General features: G+C 45.4%; 1 protein-coding gene across 1 annotated transcript; it reads left to right on the top strand.

Annotated features, from left to right (window-relative positions):
- Positions 1-3,985: 3,985 nt before the first annotated feature.
- LOC118783575 (nuclear fragile X mental retardation-interacting protein 2-like) lies at positions 3,986-11,992 on the top strand. The gene is made up of 4 exons (XM_036537505.1): positions 3,986-4,519; positions 8,132-9,832; positions 10,536-10,568; positions 11,333-11,992. Exons 1-4 carry the CDS (start codon positions 4,375-4,377, stop codon positions 11,383-11,385), a joined length of 1,932 nt encoding a protein of 643 aa, XP_036393398.1. The 5' UTR covers positions 3,986-4,374; the 3' UTR covers positions 11,386-11,992.
- Positions 11,993-18,427: the final 6,435 nt, after the last annotated feature.

The raw sequence follows: 18,427 nt of genomic DNA, 5'->3' as shown, positions 1-18,427 counted from the left end.
TCACTAAGTAGTTTGAATATTAAATTCAGTTTTAGCTCGACTCAATGACGGTATCTATCAGGCTCCGTAAACAACTTTGATTGGTCATAACAAACTGAACTTTGTCCACTTTTTAATTCCCCTAGCTTTCAGGAAATTGCTGAGTAAACTGCTAAGAATTGCTGAGAAATTTCTGTATCTGTCAGCTTCCAGGAAATATGTCCAATAGCAATGGTTTTCCATTTCATGCTAAACAAACTGAATTTTACATCCCAAGTTCATAATGTAATTATTAATATGAGTAGGTGAGTAGCTTATTGTGATGCATATACATGAATATGTTTTACCTCTGTAATTTAGAGAATATCAATACTTGATTCATCATGTACCAGGAAATGAACTGAAGCAGAATCCTAAATCTGTTTCAGGTTCCAAAATCAATCAAAATGCATCCAAATTTCTCAATACTGGCACACATTTTAAAAAATCAGAATTGGCTGATGTCACTTCAACAAGCGCAGAATGCTACTGCCAGGATCCTGATCTGAGCAAAGTAATTTGACCGCATTGCACCAGTTCTAGCATTGATCCACTGGCAAACATTAAAATAGTGAATTTATTTCAATCCGCCACCAACAGCCGTTCTGATTAGCTTTGTTCACAAGGGGCTGGCTTTGCTGTTGTCCTAAGAATAGAAAAAGTGAAACCTGGTCCTGGGGCTTTCACACAGCTGAGTCCCCTCTTATAAGGCATCCCACCCAATCGTCCAGGAATTACATGCAGTATACTACAGTAAAACTGTCATTTCTGCCTGGTGCTTTTAGCTGGTTCCTGCTCTCCACAGGGCAGGACAGTTTCTGAACACCTTTATGGCCACAGGTCCTGTGCTTGTATCTTGGATTTTTTATTAGTTGCCATAATTTGTCTCCACTGAGGCTACAGACAGTGGTTATGACCACTTTCTCTCTCCTATCGCGCTCTCTCTCTCTCTCTCTATCTCACACATATGCATTGGGAGCAACAAGAGCACCTGTGTCCCTGCCCTTAGCTACCAAGAGGTCACTGTGAGCAGCATTCATTCTGACTCATTGCATAAGAAGTCTGGGCCATTGCTGGATTGGGGAACCCCTGATATCCCTGCCCCACCCACAGCCCAGCAGAGCCCACCAATGGCCATCCCTCTAGCCCAGTGTTTCTCAACCCTCTCCTGGAGTACCCCCTGCCCTGCATGTTTTAGATCTCTCCCTGCTCCAACACAGCTGATTCAAATGATCAACTCGTTATGAACTCCTGAAGCTGCTTAATAACAAACTGATCATTTAAATCAGCTGTGTTGGAGCAGGGAGAGATCTAAAACATGCAGGACAAGGGGTACTCCAGGAGAGGGTTGAGAAGCACTGCTCTAGTCCATGGCCACTTAAATCACACCTAAAAAGGAATCTGCACATGTGTTTAATATTAATGCCAATGATGATTACCAGTATGTTTCTGCTATACAAAACATTTTAAAATCTACATTTTAATGTGAGTTTCTAAACAAATATGGGAGATCTAATAGAAGTTTTGAATAGATGTTTTGTTTGTCTAGCTTGCTTAATGTTGTTCGCTCACTGAGTGAAAGATTTAATTGTGACCTGCCAGTGGACTGCAAATGAAAATTAGCCTTAGGCTAACTCTGGTACAATGCATCCAATGGTAACATTTATGTTTCATATTGTACATGGTCCCTTATAAATAAAATAAATAAATACATTTTGAAAGAGCTATTTAAATAGGAGGTACATCAGTCACAGAAACAGAAAAATTATGTAATGTGTCAAGGGGAACAGTGTTGCTCATGACCACTTACGCCAAACAAGCAAAAACTGCATCAGGGAAGAGGACCAGTAGAAGTCAAACACCTTCTATGGCCTCCCCAATTACCAGATCCGAACGTCAGTCAACTCTTAGGGGCGGTTGTGGACCACAGAGTGCAGCATAAGTTTACACCTTTATCTCTCAAAGAACTTGAGAGATGGATACTCTCCTTCTTGAGGAATGATGCAAAATCCCACTAGAAATTGTGTAAAACTTTCATAAGAGCATTCCAAGGAGGACTGAAGCTGCTCTGAAGGTAAAGTGCAGTGCAGCCCAACCCCTTATTAGTTAATAAATATTCATATGTTTGATATTATATGATGATGTGTGTTTGTTATCACAAATCCCTGAGCAGACTGTTGAAAAAGTACACCCAAAGTGTTCACTGGAGAATCATCCCGAATGCTGACAAAGGCAGTCAAGAGACTCCTGGAGAACAGTGGGGACAGTACCAATTTGTCAGTGCTTCAATAAAACTATTTATGTATGTGTAAAGCTTTACTAACTTTGAAATAAAAATGTGTTTGCTATAAAATCTTGAGGTTGCTCTGTCCAACATGATGAGTGGTTTATATTTTTGGCTCTTAATATTATCTTAATTGTTTTCAGCATGCACTTCCACAAAATCACATACCATTTAAATCAGATAAAACAGTGTTTAGCAACTGAGATAGGTCTTACTGTATAATTTCTTCTGGTGAAAAAACATCCCTTGCCAAAAAAATCTACTGAACTTCATGTTGACATGTCTATTTAAGGTGCATATTCAATGCTGTCAAGAATTCATCTATGCAATGTGAAGTATGTTGCAACAGGTTTAATAAAGCAAATAGTATCAGCATGACATCCTGGTTTTAACAGGTGTCTTTCACTTGCTCATCACTTATTTTAGAACTTATTTTGCCATGTCTATGTCATGCATCTCTCAAAGTATAGCATCAGTTCAGATTACACCACAGTCAGCATTGTTCATATAGTCTTATAGTTACACAGCTGGGATGACCAACAGTCTGTTTGCCCTGGTTTCAGAGATTCACCCTTTAATGGAAAATCAAGTTGCAACTATATTGATTATAAAATCAAATGTGTTGTTGTTATTCATTCTATTAAGATTTTTTATTTTGACAGTTATTACCATCGTCATTACTGTTGTTCATATGGATGATTTGATTATAAATAGTGAAATGGCTTTTTATTTGTTTTTATTCAAAAAATTTGTTGCAGTTTTGGTGCTTTCCCCATAGTTTAATTAGGTAGGCTGTCTGTACTGTAGTTCCATCTTTCACCACAGGGGGAGGAAATATCTTCAAATCAAAGTTAGCATTTTCCGAACATTCCACTACGAATCACACAAAAGTATTGCTAGAAAAGTCTCATGTGAGATGAACTCGACATCAAAATTTTATCAATTGCATGTCGCAGCTTTGGTGCTTAAAATTTGGAAAAACAACTTGGTCTTCATGTTGCTTCTTTAACTTTTCACAGAAAATGACTTGATTCTTCCTCGCTTGTTCATAATTCTCATGTTCATAATTCAAAAGTACACAGAAAGTCCACAGTCATATTACCTGACGGTTTAGTGGATAATGGTCTCACTACTCTCAAAAAAAAGTCAACACACACACAGTTAACCCTTAGACTTAAGGAACGCTTATCCATATTGGATTGTGCTTTCCAGACGGCTTTAAAAACGCACAAATCACTCTGTTGTCTGTCTACTTGAGGTAAACCTTGTTCAAGCCCATAGCAATGTCATCCGACCTGGAAAACTTTTCTTGCTGCTGTATTGAACATAAAAGCTACTAACAGACTTTGTAGACCTCCCGATTCAAGGTTGTAGTTCTGCTGATTAAACGTTATTGTTTCAGGAAGGAGCACCAAGCAGGAGATAGAGCATACCGGTGAGTCACAAGACTATGAGTCACTATGTGGCATGATACCAACATGAAAAAAAAACTTTCTGCGAAGAAAATTTAATCGCATATTGTACCTACTGGTCATAAGATATAACAATGCAAACCGTTGCAAATTTGACGAAAGTCGACTTTTTGTAAAACGAGAAGGTTTGCGGAGAGGCTTAACACTTTTGTTAACAGGAAGTCTACATGACAGTGGTTTATTGCACAACTTTCTTTACGTTCGGCTGGGTGGCTATCAATGGAGAATTCCGTGTAAGCTTCTGCCTTTTCTCTTGCGCCAAGCTTTCTACTTCGCCTTCCTATAACTGTGCTATGTTGAGATTGTGAAGAGCAGTTCTTACAATTGTTCCGTTCCCCCGTCCAGCCAAAATGCTGATCTCTGAGGGTAATGAAAACAAAACGGGGCCAAAGGATAGTTTCACGGCGGATCGCTGACGTTTATTCTCAGTCTTTACTTGGGAGGCGGTGGAACGTACTAAGTGCGACTGGCGGCGGGGTCGCGGTGGTTTCCCTGAAATCGCCGGCGTTGATTGGGCAGTAGAGCTGTCTCCGCAGTACTCGCTCGGTGCGCCGGAGTGCATGCTGGTTGGAGCCAGAGATTGTCCCTTATTGCACTTCAATGGAGGAACGGCCCAGCGAACGGCCACACGAGAAACGATACCACCATGGAGAAGAGAGGAGCCCGAGTCGAGCCAAAAAATCGCTGAAAAATGAGCCAAGCCAGTGCCACTACCAGAACCAGGAAACGCAGACGAAGAAAACAGGTCGGATTTGTGCACATGACTGTAAAACACTTATGCAGTAGTTAGCGGCGAGGGTGAACGCTGGGGGAATTGCTGTGCTGGAAGTTGTGCCGCTTGATTGGGGCGTGTGTCTCAGCGATGTATGCATGGATCGGTGGCTGGCTGGTTGTCTATGGACATTGACCTTGTGCACCGGTTTCAACCCATTCTATCTCAATTTTCAGTGTATTCCTAGACTATTAAATGTCGTCCGATTGTGTTGTTTGTAATGCATATGCATCTTCCCGGTCATTCACCTGGATGAGTTGAGACAAACATTAGTTTTAATTGACGAAAAGGGGAGTTTGGTACGCTCGCCTCCCAGCAACACAAGCCGGCTCCGCTGGAATGTTCCTGCTTTTGGTTTGCTCACTTGCTATTTCCTGTCCGCCATGTTGCAAGTAAAATCACACAAACTGCTTCTTTAATTAATTGCTAAAATATCTACATTGTTTTCGTCGCACAGAAATTACTTTAGAAATACCGATGATCATCTCAAGTATGGTTGAAACAGCGTCTGGGTTGTATTTTGTCAGCTTGCCACAGTCGCATGTTGTAGGTGGGCCCTGTTGCTCTGAAGCGTGCGTGTCACTGTCATACGAGGAGGGCCCGTTAAGAAAACTATCTAGCTAACGTTAGCTAGCAGTCCAGATCATCGCCACCAGCACGTTTTAGAGTAGTTATCCACTAAACATGTCCTAAACTAGTGTTTTCATGAAATGTCTGCTTGACAACTGTCGTGAGGAACTATATGGTCACGACCGAACTTTGTAGGTGGGTAGTTAGCTGGTTAGCCTGCTAGCCGGTGAAATGAGCAGCCGTGCATATCGCTGGCTGACTAAGCTAGCACACACACTGCTAATGTTGGCAAGCTAACCGCATAGTTTGCTAGTGAGCCAGCCCACCCACACAGAGTGACATTTTTTTGCCAGCAATCTACAAGTATTTTTGATTGTGTTGAAAACATTTATGGTCATACTAAACTGATCAGAATTGACTGAAGATCGTTGGGTGTCATGCCTATTTTTGTTGTAGCTAGCGAGCTATCTTGCTAGCCAAATGCAGGCCAGCCCGGTTTCCTCAGTGACCCACTTAGCCAGTGTCCCCAGTACTCGCTTTGCTAGCTGTCTAGTAGCGACAAATAAGCTAACCGAGTCGCGTCTTCAGGTCTTGTTAGTTACCAGAATTGATCATTTTTGATTTTCCTTTTAGTTGTTAGGACGATGACGCTATGCTTTAGCTAACGTTACGTGTCTAAGTTTAATGTAGTACCGAGACCCCCCTCCTTATAACGTTTTACATAATTCATCGAAACATTATAATTGTTGGTGATAGGTAGCTAATCCAGGTAATTAGACTATAGTGAGTTGCCACTCATTGTTCTGTTGAAGTGTTTGTATTTTTGGGAAAAATCAAGAAATTAACGATTAGTTAGATTAAATTGAGGCAACTTGCAAGCTAGCTAACAGGATTGTAAGATACCGTGTGAAGAATGTGCTGTTGGAGCAGTTCTGACTGGTTAGATTTAGCAACAGAGCAAACTTCACAACTCAAAGGACCAGAGATACTCCACACCATGAAGCAAACAAGCAAGCCTACGCATAGGTACTGGTTTGAAATCATCCTCACATACTACAGCTAAACAATTGAAACGTTTTATCACAAATGTTGACGAAAGATTGATTGAATGAAGCACCCCATTTGTGACACGTCATGCCGCCGAGGTTAAAAATAGGACACGAGGACGACTGCAAGCGGGGGCCTCGAAAAAGCACTCGAGTCGCGTCCCCAAAGCGAGCGCTGCCTCTGATCTCAGATCAGATCGCGCTGAATGACCATCACGTGCTGACCACTGAACCGGGGTCAGTAGGGAGTGCTTTGGCAGAAAGATGTTATTCGTGTAAAATATTTCAATGTGAAACGTTAAAGGTTTGGATTTGCCAGAGGTTGGGTTAGTTTGATGTCCCGCTTAATGTATACATGTATTGCCCAAGTGTTTCTGTATCTAATAATGTAATAATAATGTATCTAATAAGGCAATGCAGTAAAACAATATATAAATGCAGTAAAACAATATATTTACTCGGAAATGTATCCTCTGGTATGGTATGGTATGTATAGAAGCATGCAAACGTTTTGGTATAAACAGTCAACAATATGATCGCCATTCCTCTATTCATGCTTTAATTGAGTGTTATACGTATGGTCAGTAATAAAGGCATATGTCTACTGCCTGGTTGAAATTTAAATATTCTACCTGAATTGTCTGATTGGGACTAGTAGTAGTTCTTGTTTTTTGGAATGTGTTCTTTACAGTGAGTTCTCATCTCTGGATATTTTAATTGTAGTCCAATTCAGCATATTGATGTGGATGTCATGGTATGAGATTTTGACAGAATGATAATCTGGTCTAAAATGATATCTAAAAGTAATCCTAAAAATCACACATCAAATATATGTCATGTTAAATAAATATGATTTTATTTGGTTTCCATTAAATAGTTCACCATATTTAAATACTTAAACTTTTAGTAGTTTAGATTATTATTAGAATTAGATTGTTCAGACTTGAGCTCTTTTGAAAGTATAACACCAGTGCTGTAATGTGTTTAACCCTTGTATATCCCGATCGCTGATCATTTTGTTGAAGCATTTTCCCCCTTAAACGGTATTCTTTCACCCAGACCCAGGTAGGCTGGCCAAGTTAGCATGATGTATAGAAATGTTGTAGGTATGATAACCATAAAAGTCGCACCATGGTACACCGTCAGACCGGTGCACTATGACACAGGGCCATGATGTACTGTGATCTTGGCAGCAGTTCAGCGAGTTCAGGCAGGGTCAAAATGAGGCACACAGAGAGGGGGGGGACTGTGTACTCAGTCTGGGCCACCTGTAACGTGGGGCAGAGAGCTAGCGTAAAGGATAAGGCAGTGAACATTTGTGTGTGACTTTTTGTGTCAGGTCAGTCCTAATAGCTAATAGGCCTTTTTGTGTAATTTAATGTCTGTTGCCATGTTTTTTGCTGCTATATTAATGCACTTTGGAGCTCCTGGGAAAGTGAATCAAAGCCACTTCCCAAAGCTGCAAAGTTAATGAGTGCCTGCCCATTTCTTCTCAGCCTTTGCTCTAACTGTCTTTGTCACGGTGTTCAGGGCGCAGCTGGGTTGGTGCACACAAGTCAATAATGTTTGCTCTAAACTTAACGTCTGGGCGGCCTTTGCACCTTCATTTTAAAACAAATAAGTGATTATGAGAGGCCTCTAGCTTTAGCCCGCTTGTGTTAGCACAGTTTCTGTCCGGGATTCTTTAAAGAGGAGTGAGAGATCAGATATGGGAGTACCTTCAGCCACGCTTGGCCTGTTGCCACCCGACGCCTTCAGACTAAACAACCAGTGTCGCGCCACTCAGCCCCATGGAAACCTTGCCACGTCTCCTGTGACTGGGCTACAGAGCCGCTTCAGGAGCCACAATCTGATTGGGCAGGACGAGCAGCGCCGCACTGTAATGTTTGTTGTGACTTGTTCTGTCTCTTTAAGTATCGGGCATCGTGGCTCACCCTCCTGTTTGCTTGTGCTTTCTCGCTCTTGTCAGGCAATGGAAAAATAAACTGGAGCAGCACGGACAGGGAGAAGGTGCCTTCTGCCAGCGACACGCTCAGCGCCCCCTACCCGGCCAACGGCCATGGCCACAGGTCACAGCTAGACCCCAACTGGAAACTGAAGCAGCCCGGGAAGGTCCACTCCACTCTCTCCAAAGGGGGGGTCAAAAGCGGTCACGCTTTCAAGAACAGCATGGACAGCAGGAATGACCGGCCCTCAGACCTCAGAGCTCACGAGGGCAAGAAGGAGCCGGCGGCACCACTTAATGGCGTGGTGGCCATCAACTCTGGCTTCCTAATCAACGGTTATCCCGGCAAGCCAGCCACCGACAACGATGGCAGTGGCTCTGAGAGCGGCTACGCCACCCCAAAGAAGAGGAAGCCCCAGCGAGGCAGCGTCCGGGGGGCAGAGCCTGCTACCGTGACTCCAGAGGCGGTCACGCACCCGAAGCAGGAGGCAGAGCCCCCCATCCCCGAGCAGGTGGAGAAGGCTGTGAGTCCTTCACAGCTGACCGCGAAAGCTGAGGCTACTCCTGGAGCTGCGCGGGCAAAATCAGTGCCTGGCTCCACGCCGGGCATCCCACCACTGCCACCAATGGGTGAGCCGCAGCGCAAGAACTTGGACAGCAAGGCCACTGCTGCCTTCGGCAAGAAATACGAGGATAGGCCCGGTAAGGCCAAGCTCAACACCTCAATGGCAGCAAAAGAGGACTCGTGGACTTTGTTTAAACCCCCACCTGTCTTTCCTGTGGACAACAGTAGTGCTAAGATCGTGCCCAAGATCAGTTATGCAAGTAAAGTCAAGGAGAACCTCAACAAGGCCTCACAGGCTGCAGGGGAGGCCTCACCCGCCCAGCTCCCCGGGAGGCCACCGCAGGTGCCCATGTCCGCCATGAAGACCATCACCTCCCCGAGCTTCACCAACGGCCCCCTGCTCGGGGAGGGGAACGGCTGCCCGCTCTCTGGGTCCCTCTTCACCGCCGCCAGTACTGTGCCACCGGCCACCTCCCTCTCCGGAGCTGAGAATGTAGCGCCCCCCTTGGAGGAGGGCGGCAGCACCGCTGCAGCTGCCCCCTCTCCTGCGACAGGTGACCCAAGGAAGCACGGCCTTTTCATTTACCCCCATGCCCCATCTTCATCCAATATGCAACCCCCACTCCCCAGCGGGCGCCAAGCCGCTGCCCCCCCGGCTGCCCCAGCCAATCAGAAAGTCCTGGTGGACATCTTCCAGAACCAGTGGGGCCTGTCGTTCATCAACGACCCCAGTGCCGGGCCTGAGGGCGGCACAGGCAGCCGGTGGCCTGCCGGCAAAGGCGTGGTGGCTGAGGTCACCTTCCAGGGGGAATGCCCTGGTGATCACGCGCCACTCCCCAAGCCTCACGAGCTGGACAAACGGACTAGCCCCCAAACCCTTAGCAGTGTTTTAAAAGCGTGCCCGCCGGCAGTGCCGGGCCGGGAGGGCGCGGCCCAGGCCCAGCCTGCATCGCCGGATGGACAGAAGGATGCGGAGGCTGGGAGTCTAGGTGCAATAGTGTTCACTTCCTCTAAGGACCCTGCTGTCGAAGCCCTCCGGGCCTCCCCGACCAATCCCGCGCTAGCTCTCCCCCGAGAGGCCACCTGCCCCAAGGACATGGACAGGAGGTCTAGCTGGGGGTCATTCGATCTGAAAGCTGCTGTAAATTACCACACTAAAGGTAAGCCTGGGCTCCTGTTTACCCAGCGCCGTGCTTGTCAGAATGAGGGCGCTGTGCAGAAAGGTAGCACAGAGGATATCGCAGAGATGTGGAGTGCGAAGGGGGTGGCTATTAACTGTTTAAGACTGCTGCCCTCAAAGTCCCAGGTAGAAGTTGCAGTGTTGCTTGCAGTGGTTAGTTTATATCCAAACCAAGTGTGTTCCAGTGAAGTAATTTTGCTTTCTGTGAGTCACAAACTCACATAGGCCAAGCAGATCTGTTGCTTTGCTAACTGGTCAAAAACTGCTTTCTCAGATCATAGAAGAGGCAGGTCGTGGGACAGGGGACATCTCTTAAGCTGTTTTTTGGCCAATGATGTGTGGCAGTGAAAATTTTAGTTGGACAAGTTCTCTCTGTACCTTTGAATAATGTTCCTCATTGAGCTATTTTGCATGTGAAATGTAGATGGGTGAAGCCTAGCTTCAGAGCACTGATTTTGCATGTTACTGCATCATCACAGACACCATACAGCAGGTTTGGAGGCTCAGAAAGGGGGTGGTAAAAGTGTGGGGCTCGCTGCACCTCTCTGCAGCCCAACGAGCATTTTGGAGAGAAGAGAAGCGTTCTGCCTGCAGGATGAGGAAGCCAGCCTGAAAAATGCAATGTTTCCTTAACTCTGCATTGTCGGACTGACTTTGTTTTCTTTATCTCTTTCTCTCCACAGAAATGGAATATATTTTGAATTTGCAAAAACAAGGTAAGCATGGGCTGGCTTTTTAATCTCTGTGGCTTTGGCGTAATTGTTGTCCTGCATTGATGTTCCAGCAGAAATAAGAGGGTGTGTATTTTTAGATTTGAGCGGGTTGCTTGCGCTGGGGCAGGCTGTCCCAGGGCTCGGGTTCCTTTGCTCACGCGTGGCACCCTCTTCCCCAGGCCCACGAATAAGCTGCCATACCCATCATGACCTCTATGCACAAACTCCATGCCTTTCGCTGTGACGTCACAACCCAAACACTACCAAGCAGTGCTATCCAGTCGGCCGAGACTGAAGCCCTAGTGCATAGTACTTTAAAACTGACTGTGTTATGTCAGCATGGTAACTTGCCGTGCTGCTAACTCAAACGTTGCCAGCTCAATTGTCAAGTGAGACACCCGAGAACTAAACCCAAAACTGCCTCATTACATTACATTATTGTCATTTAGCATGCACTCCTATTCAGTGCAGCTTACATGGCTACATTTTTTTGCATGGTATCCATTGGTGCATGGTATTTTTTGCATGGTATTAAGCATCTAGCCCAAGGGTACAGTAGCAGTGCCCCGGCGGTGACTTGAACCAGCAACCTTTTAGTTACGAGATCTGCTCCTTACCACTATGCTACACTGCTGCCTCAATACACGTCCAGCCATATAAATGGATAAGTCGTTCTGGATAAGAGCAGCTGATAAATAGGTGATGTGAAAATGAAGATGCTGTTACTTCTCGGTAACTGAGTCTCTGTCTGTGTTGCTCCCTCCCAGACCCAAAAAGAGTAGTGTTGTACGGCGAGACCAAGGATGGGCCGGATCAGTGAGCCGCTGACTGAGGGACGCAGCCCGCCTCCAACCCGGATGCTGCAGGGAGAACTGACCTGATGGTTAAAGCCGCTCCTTTCACCAACCAATCAAATCAATCTATCTATCCGCCTGTCGATTCAGACTCAATCTCAGGCGTGACTGTAACCGTGGAGCTGAGAAAGGACGGTCCCAGGGGACAGACTGCAAAGCGGTAATCTGGAGGCAGAGAGGCACATTGGAGGGGGGAGTGTTCTGATCGAAAAAATCTGAAAAAGCAGGGAACAGCAGGGGCTCTGTGGGAGATCGAGTGCGGTACTGCCCATGACCCGTGACCCATCGGACCCCCGGAACACCTTGCGCTCCTCAGACACTGGGCTCACAACATCGTTGGCTCTTCCCAAAGTCGTCGTCAGAGGGGAGAAGCATCTCCTTGGGATGCCTCGGTCATTTCAAAAGTTTCTTTATGAATCCAGCTGGGTGCTTATACCTCTGCTTATTCACGCAGCAGTGTACGTGCACTAGCTTGAGTCCATAACGAGAAATGGAACCGAAATGGCGCAAAAGTAAAAATTTTTTTTTGTTGTTTTTTTTTTTTTTTTTTTTTTACGAAAGGTTGCCTTGAAACTACAAGAGAAAATGATTGGTGAATAAAGTGAACAAAGACAAGGCGGGGGGAACTGAATGTCCTACCTGGCCAAAGGTAAACTACAACACAGACTCCACAGGAGGGACAGTGCCAGGCCTCGGCAGAAACAGTTGTCTTAACTTTTCTTTGGACTAGAGGAGGGTGGCAGTGGACAGCGCTGAAATCAGCTGGACATCTCTGCATGGCGACATGTCTTTCTTTTCTTGTTTTTATTTTCCTGTTGTTGTGGGTTAGTTTTCTTCATTTTTTTGTGTTTTATCTTTTTTTTGTGACTAAAGACTCAACACAGAACCCAAACCTGAGGGTGGGGGGCTGGGCCGAGTGGAGGGGAGGTCGGAGCCAGCTTCACCTGACAGACGGCTCAAGGCCAAACCCCCTTCTCCCCAGGTTAATGAATGGTATTATCAAATATATCTTCACTTTTTTTCTTTCTTTTTGTTTGTTTGTTTTGTCTGTTAATTTAAGCCTTTGCAAACCTCAGCCCGGATATAGATTTCAGTATTTAATTAACTTGAATCAGGAGATGGTGTATTAATTGCCTGAGTGTGTTGCATCCCATTATAAGTCTCCCCCTACCCCACCGGCTGTTCGCCTGAGGGCGGTGGGAGTTTCTGTTTGTGGTGGAGTGAGGCAGTGTGGGGCCACAGAGACTGTCATATAATGCATTTTTTCCGTGTTGTGTGGTGTTGGAGGCCCTAAAGCTGACTTGTATGAATGACCTGCTTGTATTTAAATGCAACTTTAGCATCTCAATCTTGCACAGGCTTGGGTGCACCTCCCAGATTTAAAAAGGGCCAGGTGTAAAGGCAGCATCTGTCGCTTTCTTGCCAAATTTTGCAGAAAAGCTTCACGCTGCCCTTCTTTCTGCCCCACCTCCCTTTCCCACAATGCATCTCTGCACAGGTCAGAGAGAAGGCAGAGTGCCGCAGAGCTGGGTTCATGGTCAGGAAACCGTCGCGTACGAAAATCATGTGAACGCTGCACCGGCACATCCAAGGGGCAAGGTGCTGTTTATTGACCTCACTAGCAACCCTCTGGTTCTTTCCTGCCCACAACGACTGATCCTGAATCAGTTTACCCAGTCCCAATCCACACCCATCCCATGTTGTATAAAAGCTGCATACTGATCCAGGGTCAGCACCTGATGGCTTGTTCCGGTCTTGGCTCTCTGGGCTTGGTAAATTGGAGCTCGAGGGTGGCCCTTTAATGTGCAGTGATGTCATGAGCTCAGCCTCCCTAAAGACTGTTTCTGTCTCCTCCAGAAAAAAAAGTTCTCCCATGACAATTTTCCCAGACGGGTTTCATCATCATACGTGTTTTGATTATAACACATTTATTAGCACTTTAAATATCTAAACAAATTTTTTTCTTTTCAAAATAAATAAATATATGAATATAAAAATAGCCCCTGCTAAAATGGCTTTGGGCTTATTACGTTCAAAATACAAAAGTTCCTCAGGTAGACTTATGAAGGCGTACGGACACGTTGCTCAGAAAAAAAGAAATGAGCAGACCCTGATTTTACTGTCAGCCTTGTGAATTGGAGACATATGAATATCTGAGCCTGCCGTGGAAACGGCTTACACACAACATTGGCCAGCGCTGGAAACTATAGCAAGTCAAGCGGCAGCAGCGATTAGCACACGAGCAAGCGCACGCCGGAGGCTCTCTCCTGTCAGCGAAAGCGAGCAACTTCGACCTGAGTGGAATTTTTCGTTAGTGTCAGAAGCGTTTGAGAGCCGAATGCTCTAGTCTCACGGGTGGAGTTCTGCTGAAGCATGTGCCCCCACCCCCCATGTCTTTTGCTAATCGGGTATCTCTTCATTCATAAAAGGTTCATGCTCTCTGTTTTGTTTTTGTTTTCAGTAATACAAAGGCAAGGCCAGGAGTCTCGAGTAGCCTTCACCAGGGAAAGGCTTTGTTCCGTGGGGGGCCTCCACCACGTTGTTACGTTAATTGAAAGGAATTGGTGGTCAGCACCTCCTTTTGTCGGCGAGTCTATTGATGTGTTCCACTGTTTTTGAGCTCTGGGGCTCGTCCCTGTGCTGTCCACTTCCCTAGAGGCAGGTAGCCTCTTCCGTGGGCCCCCGAGAGAGAGATGGAGAAATATGGAGAGTGCTCCCTTTCTCCAGGCAAGATAAAGATGGCACGCTGTGGCCTGTTAATGTGTCATATTCAGTCCTCATAGCGTAATGACGACCAGTATTGTTTTTGACGTTTGTTTTAAATGTTATTTTCCTCCGGCCCCTAAGGAACCCCTGGTGAAGGTCCCCGTATTGAACCTTCCAAGAGGCTCCGCGCCAGCGCAGCGTTCCTGGCCTGGAGAGCACCGGCTCTGGTACCCGCTGTGGTACCGCATGTGGCTCCTAGGACAGAACACTCAGAATGCGTGCCACACCCATGTGTCACACACAGGCTGGCCATTGGAGGCACTTGTGTCCTTTTCAACCCTCTCTGTGTGTGTGTGTGTGTGTGTGTGTGTGTGTGTGTGAGAGAGAGAGAGAGAGAGTGAGTGGCAGATGTATATCCAGTGGCTTTCACCCCCCCCCCCCCCCCCCAAAATTGCAGAAGACAACCAGTTCAGTTTGCACAGAACAGCGATGTTGGTCTCGCAGTGTCTGAGGCCACCTGTGTGTGTGTGCGCGTGTATGTGAGTGTGTGATAGCATCATGCCAGCTTGTGACATGTTACACCACTTTCTCCATAAGCTGCACTTGAGACAGGAATGTAGCGGCATTTATCTTGTTGCCCTAGGCGGGTTTAACCAGGAAGTTTGTAGTCTGTACATTTTTCAGTGAAAAAGAAAGGTGTGGTGGCCATCCTTTGCAAGGGCAGGTTAGTTATGTAGAGACTGAGAGAGACCCAGCGCAGCCTGTGACACACAGACACACACACAGAGTGCCTCTGCAGGTCCTCTCTCTGTCCTTCAAAAGCAAATGCAGTCTCCCCTAGGGATCACCCATCTGTTGTGTACCAGGCAGTTTCCTGTCAGATTGTTTTAATGTGGAGAGATCACCGCGCTCTAATGTTAATGTATGGCAGTGAGTGAGTGAGGCTTCATCAGTCCTGTAGCGCATCGAGTTACCATGTGATGTCAGTCACTCACACCAACAAACTAATCAGAAGACTCTCCACACCATGAATGGTTCATGTCAGTGAGTCGCTGATGATAGTCTAGGTCCACCCATGTGGGGATTTAGAGGCGGGGTTAAAATACTGTGAAATCTTCATTTCTGTCTCCTCTTACATGTTGCCCCTTAAATACTTTTTTTAAAGCACTTATTCGATACAAACTTCAAGATTATTTTATATATGCAGAGCAAAGAAAAGACACATTTTGTCTTTCTAAATTGTATTAGAGTAGCCTACAAACCAAAAAACTAGAGAATAACTACTAAGAATTGAGTGTGTGTGTTGGGGGAGGGGTGGGTTTGACTATGAACGTCTGAGTGAAATGAGCTGTGTGTGTTGTAATGAGGAATGTGTCAGATGATGCTGAATCTGAGACTATTTGCATACTGTGGGGGACACCAGCTCACCTGACGCAGGTGTTTCCTCTCTGTGGTTGTGGTGCTCAGTGTCCTAGCAACAGGTCGGCAGCAGGTAGTGCTGGCGCTGTCTGACCTTTGACCTCCTGAGTGTGTACGCCTGACTGATTAGTGGAAAATCTCGATATGCAAGCACCCCTGTGTTGTTGAGAATGCTGATGAGGGGTGCCTGTGTTTAACATTTTTTAAAGTGATCCACTTGATAATCACTAGAGGAAAAATATCTATGTATACTTTTTGTCTTTTTTTTTTCTGCGAATCTTCATTTAGTGCCATGGTTTGAAGGTTTAATGATGTTTTTGAAATTGATGTTCAAATCGATTGGTTTTCTCCTTTTAGTTTCTCCTCATTTCCTGCAACGACCACAGTCAAAGAATAACATTGTCACGGAGATCTTAAATTGTCACTGCTAATAAACTTCTTAGAAATTATCTGTTTATTTTTGTTAGATGTGTCTGCATTGTTGCTTTTACATGAAAAGGACCTTTACCTGTTCAGTTAAACCGCTGGCTACTGGCATGTCTACCACAGAATCCCTGTATTTTTTACATTGAACCAATTCAACGTTATGTCACATTGATTCCTTGTCATCATGTGTTAAGGATGCTTGTGAATTGTCACTTTTTATTTATTTTTGTCTTAGATGCACAATGTAGATTGGAACTACACGGCTCGTTACAGAGTGATGGGGGAGGTTAGAGATTTATGTTATTGTCACACTTTTTTGATATAAAAATGTTTTAAAGGTGAAATTAACACTAATGATTAGTCAGTGTTAATAATAAATATCTCTTAACACCATTATTTTATTGCTTTGTTCAGCCCGTTGTTGCCGCTCTGTGTAGATGCTGACTGGCTGGCTTCGCTCTCTGTAGGAGTCTGGTTACATGCTCTCTTCCAGACAGGGCAGAGGAATGTGTGCGAATGCTATAGGTTAGTGAAGCAGCGCCTTCACACAAATACTGAGGGCAAAACACCTCTGATGGAGACTGAAAGAAAGCTAGAGTATATTCTTGCTGGGAATGTCCAATGCTCTTTTTCTTTTCTCTGAGCTGTGTTTGGCAGTGTTCCTGGCCAAGTTCTTTGTGAGGGAGGGGGTGGGAGTGGGAGGAGGGGAATTAAGGCAAAAGTTGAATAACATGCTTACCTCGGGGGTCACTCAAGTGCACAGGTCTCTTTTCCACCTATACTCTCATGCTTCAGAGCTACATTTCAGACATTTCCCTGACTTTCCTGCTGATCCTGGATCAGTCATCGGCAAGTGATTTTTTTTTTTTTTTTTGGCAGCAAGGACTGACCTGAGATCAGTAGGGATGTGCAAGGAGGTCAGGGGAAGGTCGGGGACATAGCCCATGATTGGTCTTTTGAGCTTGAGCAGTCACATCAATTTGGTCTGAGCCAATGAGCCATTTCCTTGGTGAAAGGGGCGGGATGATGTGGTGATGCAGTTGGCTGCATCAGTGCAGGAGTGTAGACCAATCAAAAAGTAGATGGCCAACAACAATTAAAAAAAAACTACATGAATGATTTATGAGCAATGGAAGTGCTGCTCTTTCAGCCAGTCATCGTCAGTAATGGGGAGCAGTGGCCTCAAAAGTGTGTGCTGCAGGGGGGGGGGGGGGGGGGGTGTTACCTGTTTGGAATAAGCACCGCATACAGACCCCTTTCATGAGTAACTTACCTATAAGGGAAGTGGCTTTATAGCTTTGCAGTCATGTTTTGAAAACTCTCCCCATGTTAGGAGTCCTTGGAACTCCACCACAGAGGAGCTGCTTTATTTGTGATTTTCTAGTGCCAAGTTTTGCTCTGTTCATCCTGAAAATGTCCATCCTGCATGGCTATTCGACATCATGGCCACCCAGTCTGACCTCTGCTGACAGGAGGGGTGCTTCACGAACCCCTCAGTGGGTGGAGCTACCATATGCTGCCAGTCACTGAGTAAGAACCAGTATAAAGACTTAATTGTTCACAGTGGGACACTGATTGGTTCAGATCAGATCAGTTCCGGGGGGGGGGGGGGGGGGGTTGGTCAGTCACGAAGCCTCACTGTCACTGATGATGTCTGGAATCAGAGGGTTGTGTGTGAAAACTAAGCTGCACTCTTTCAAGAATTTGGAGGCCATAACAGTCAGAATCTGTTTTTTTCTGGCATTGAAAAAAATGTGTGTATGTGTGGAGTCTTGATATATATACACATTCTTTTAGTCACTTTTCAGATTCTTCACCACACCAAACAATGTTCCTTTGGGGTTTTATTTTATTTTGTTTTGATTAGCATGAAAATGTCCTTCAAAATTCCAAACCAATGTAATAAATTCAAAAGAAAGAAATCTTATTAACTTTTTTTTTCCTTTTCCCTTTGTTTTGTTTTCATTAAATTGTTAAAGAGTTACTTACAAATCAAAGTGTTTGCGTGGGATCATTCGTTTCTTCTTTCCTGATGGCATGGTGTCCCCCCCCTCTCCGCCTTGTTGCTCGTGGACGTTAGAGGGCAGTTCACGAAAACCAAAAACATTTTTGCAAAGCAAAAGCAGAAACAAGAAAAGACTGATGACTTCTAAGAAGCTGAGTTGTTCCGTTTAATCGTGGCCGCTTGGGAGATCTGTGCGCAGGTAGAACATGGCCTCTGTTCAGTTCAAGCCACTTTGGACTTAAATTCGAACAACGAATTTATGTGAATGCATAGCTTGGTTTTTGCATTTCTTTGTCCAGAGAGTGCTGGACACTGAAATGTGCGCACTCATTTATTCATGACATTTACTCAGAGTTAAGGGCAACACAGGAGGTTGCAGGTAGATGCAGCCACCTTTAAAAACATGACTTGTCGCCACAGTTGCAGCTCTGCACGGGGCCCTGGAACAGACT

Source organism: Megalops cyprinoides, chromosome 9 (genome assembly GCF_013368585.1).
Source record: "Megalops cyprinoides isolate fMegCyp1 chromosome 9, fMegCyp1.pri, whole genome shotgun sequence".
Taxonomy (NCBI): Eukaryota; Metazoa; Chordata; class Actinopteri; order Elopiformes; family Megalopidae; genus Megalops; species Megalops cyprinoides.
This window is presented reverse-complemented; position numbering and strand designations above follow the sequence as displayed.

Coding starts and splice junctions, on each gene's coding strand:
- LOC118783575 (XM_036537505.1), top strand. CDS start 4,375: ATGGAGGAACGGCCCAGCGAACGGCCACACGAGAAACGATACCACCAT. Junction 4,520..8,131: donor AACGCAGACGAAGAAAACAG/GTCGGATTTGTG, acceptor CGCTCTTGTCAG/GCAATGGAAAAATAAACTGG. Junction 9,833..10,535: donor TGTAAATTACCACACTAAAG/GTAAGCCTGGGC, acceptor TTCTCTCCACAG/AAATGGAATATATTTTGAAT.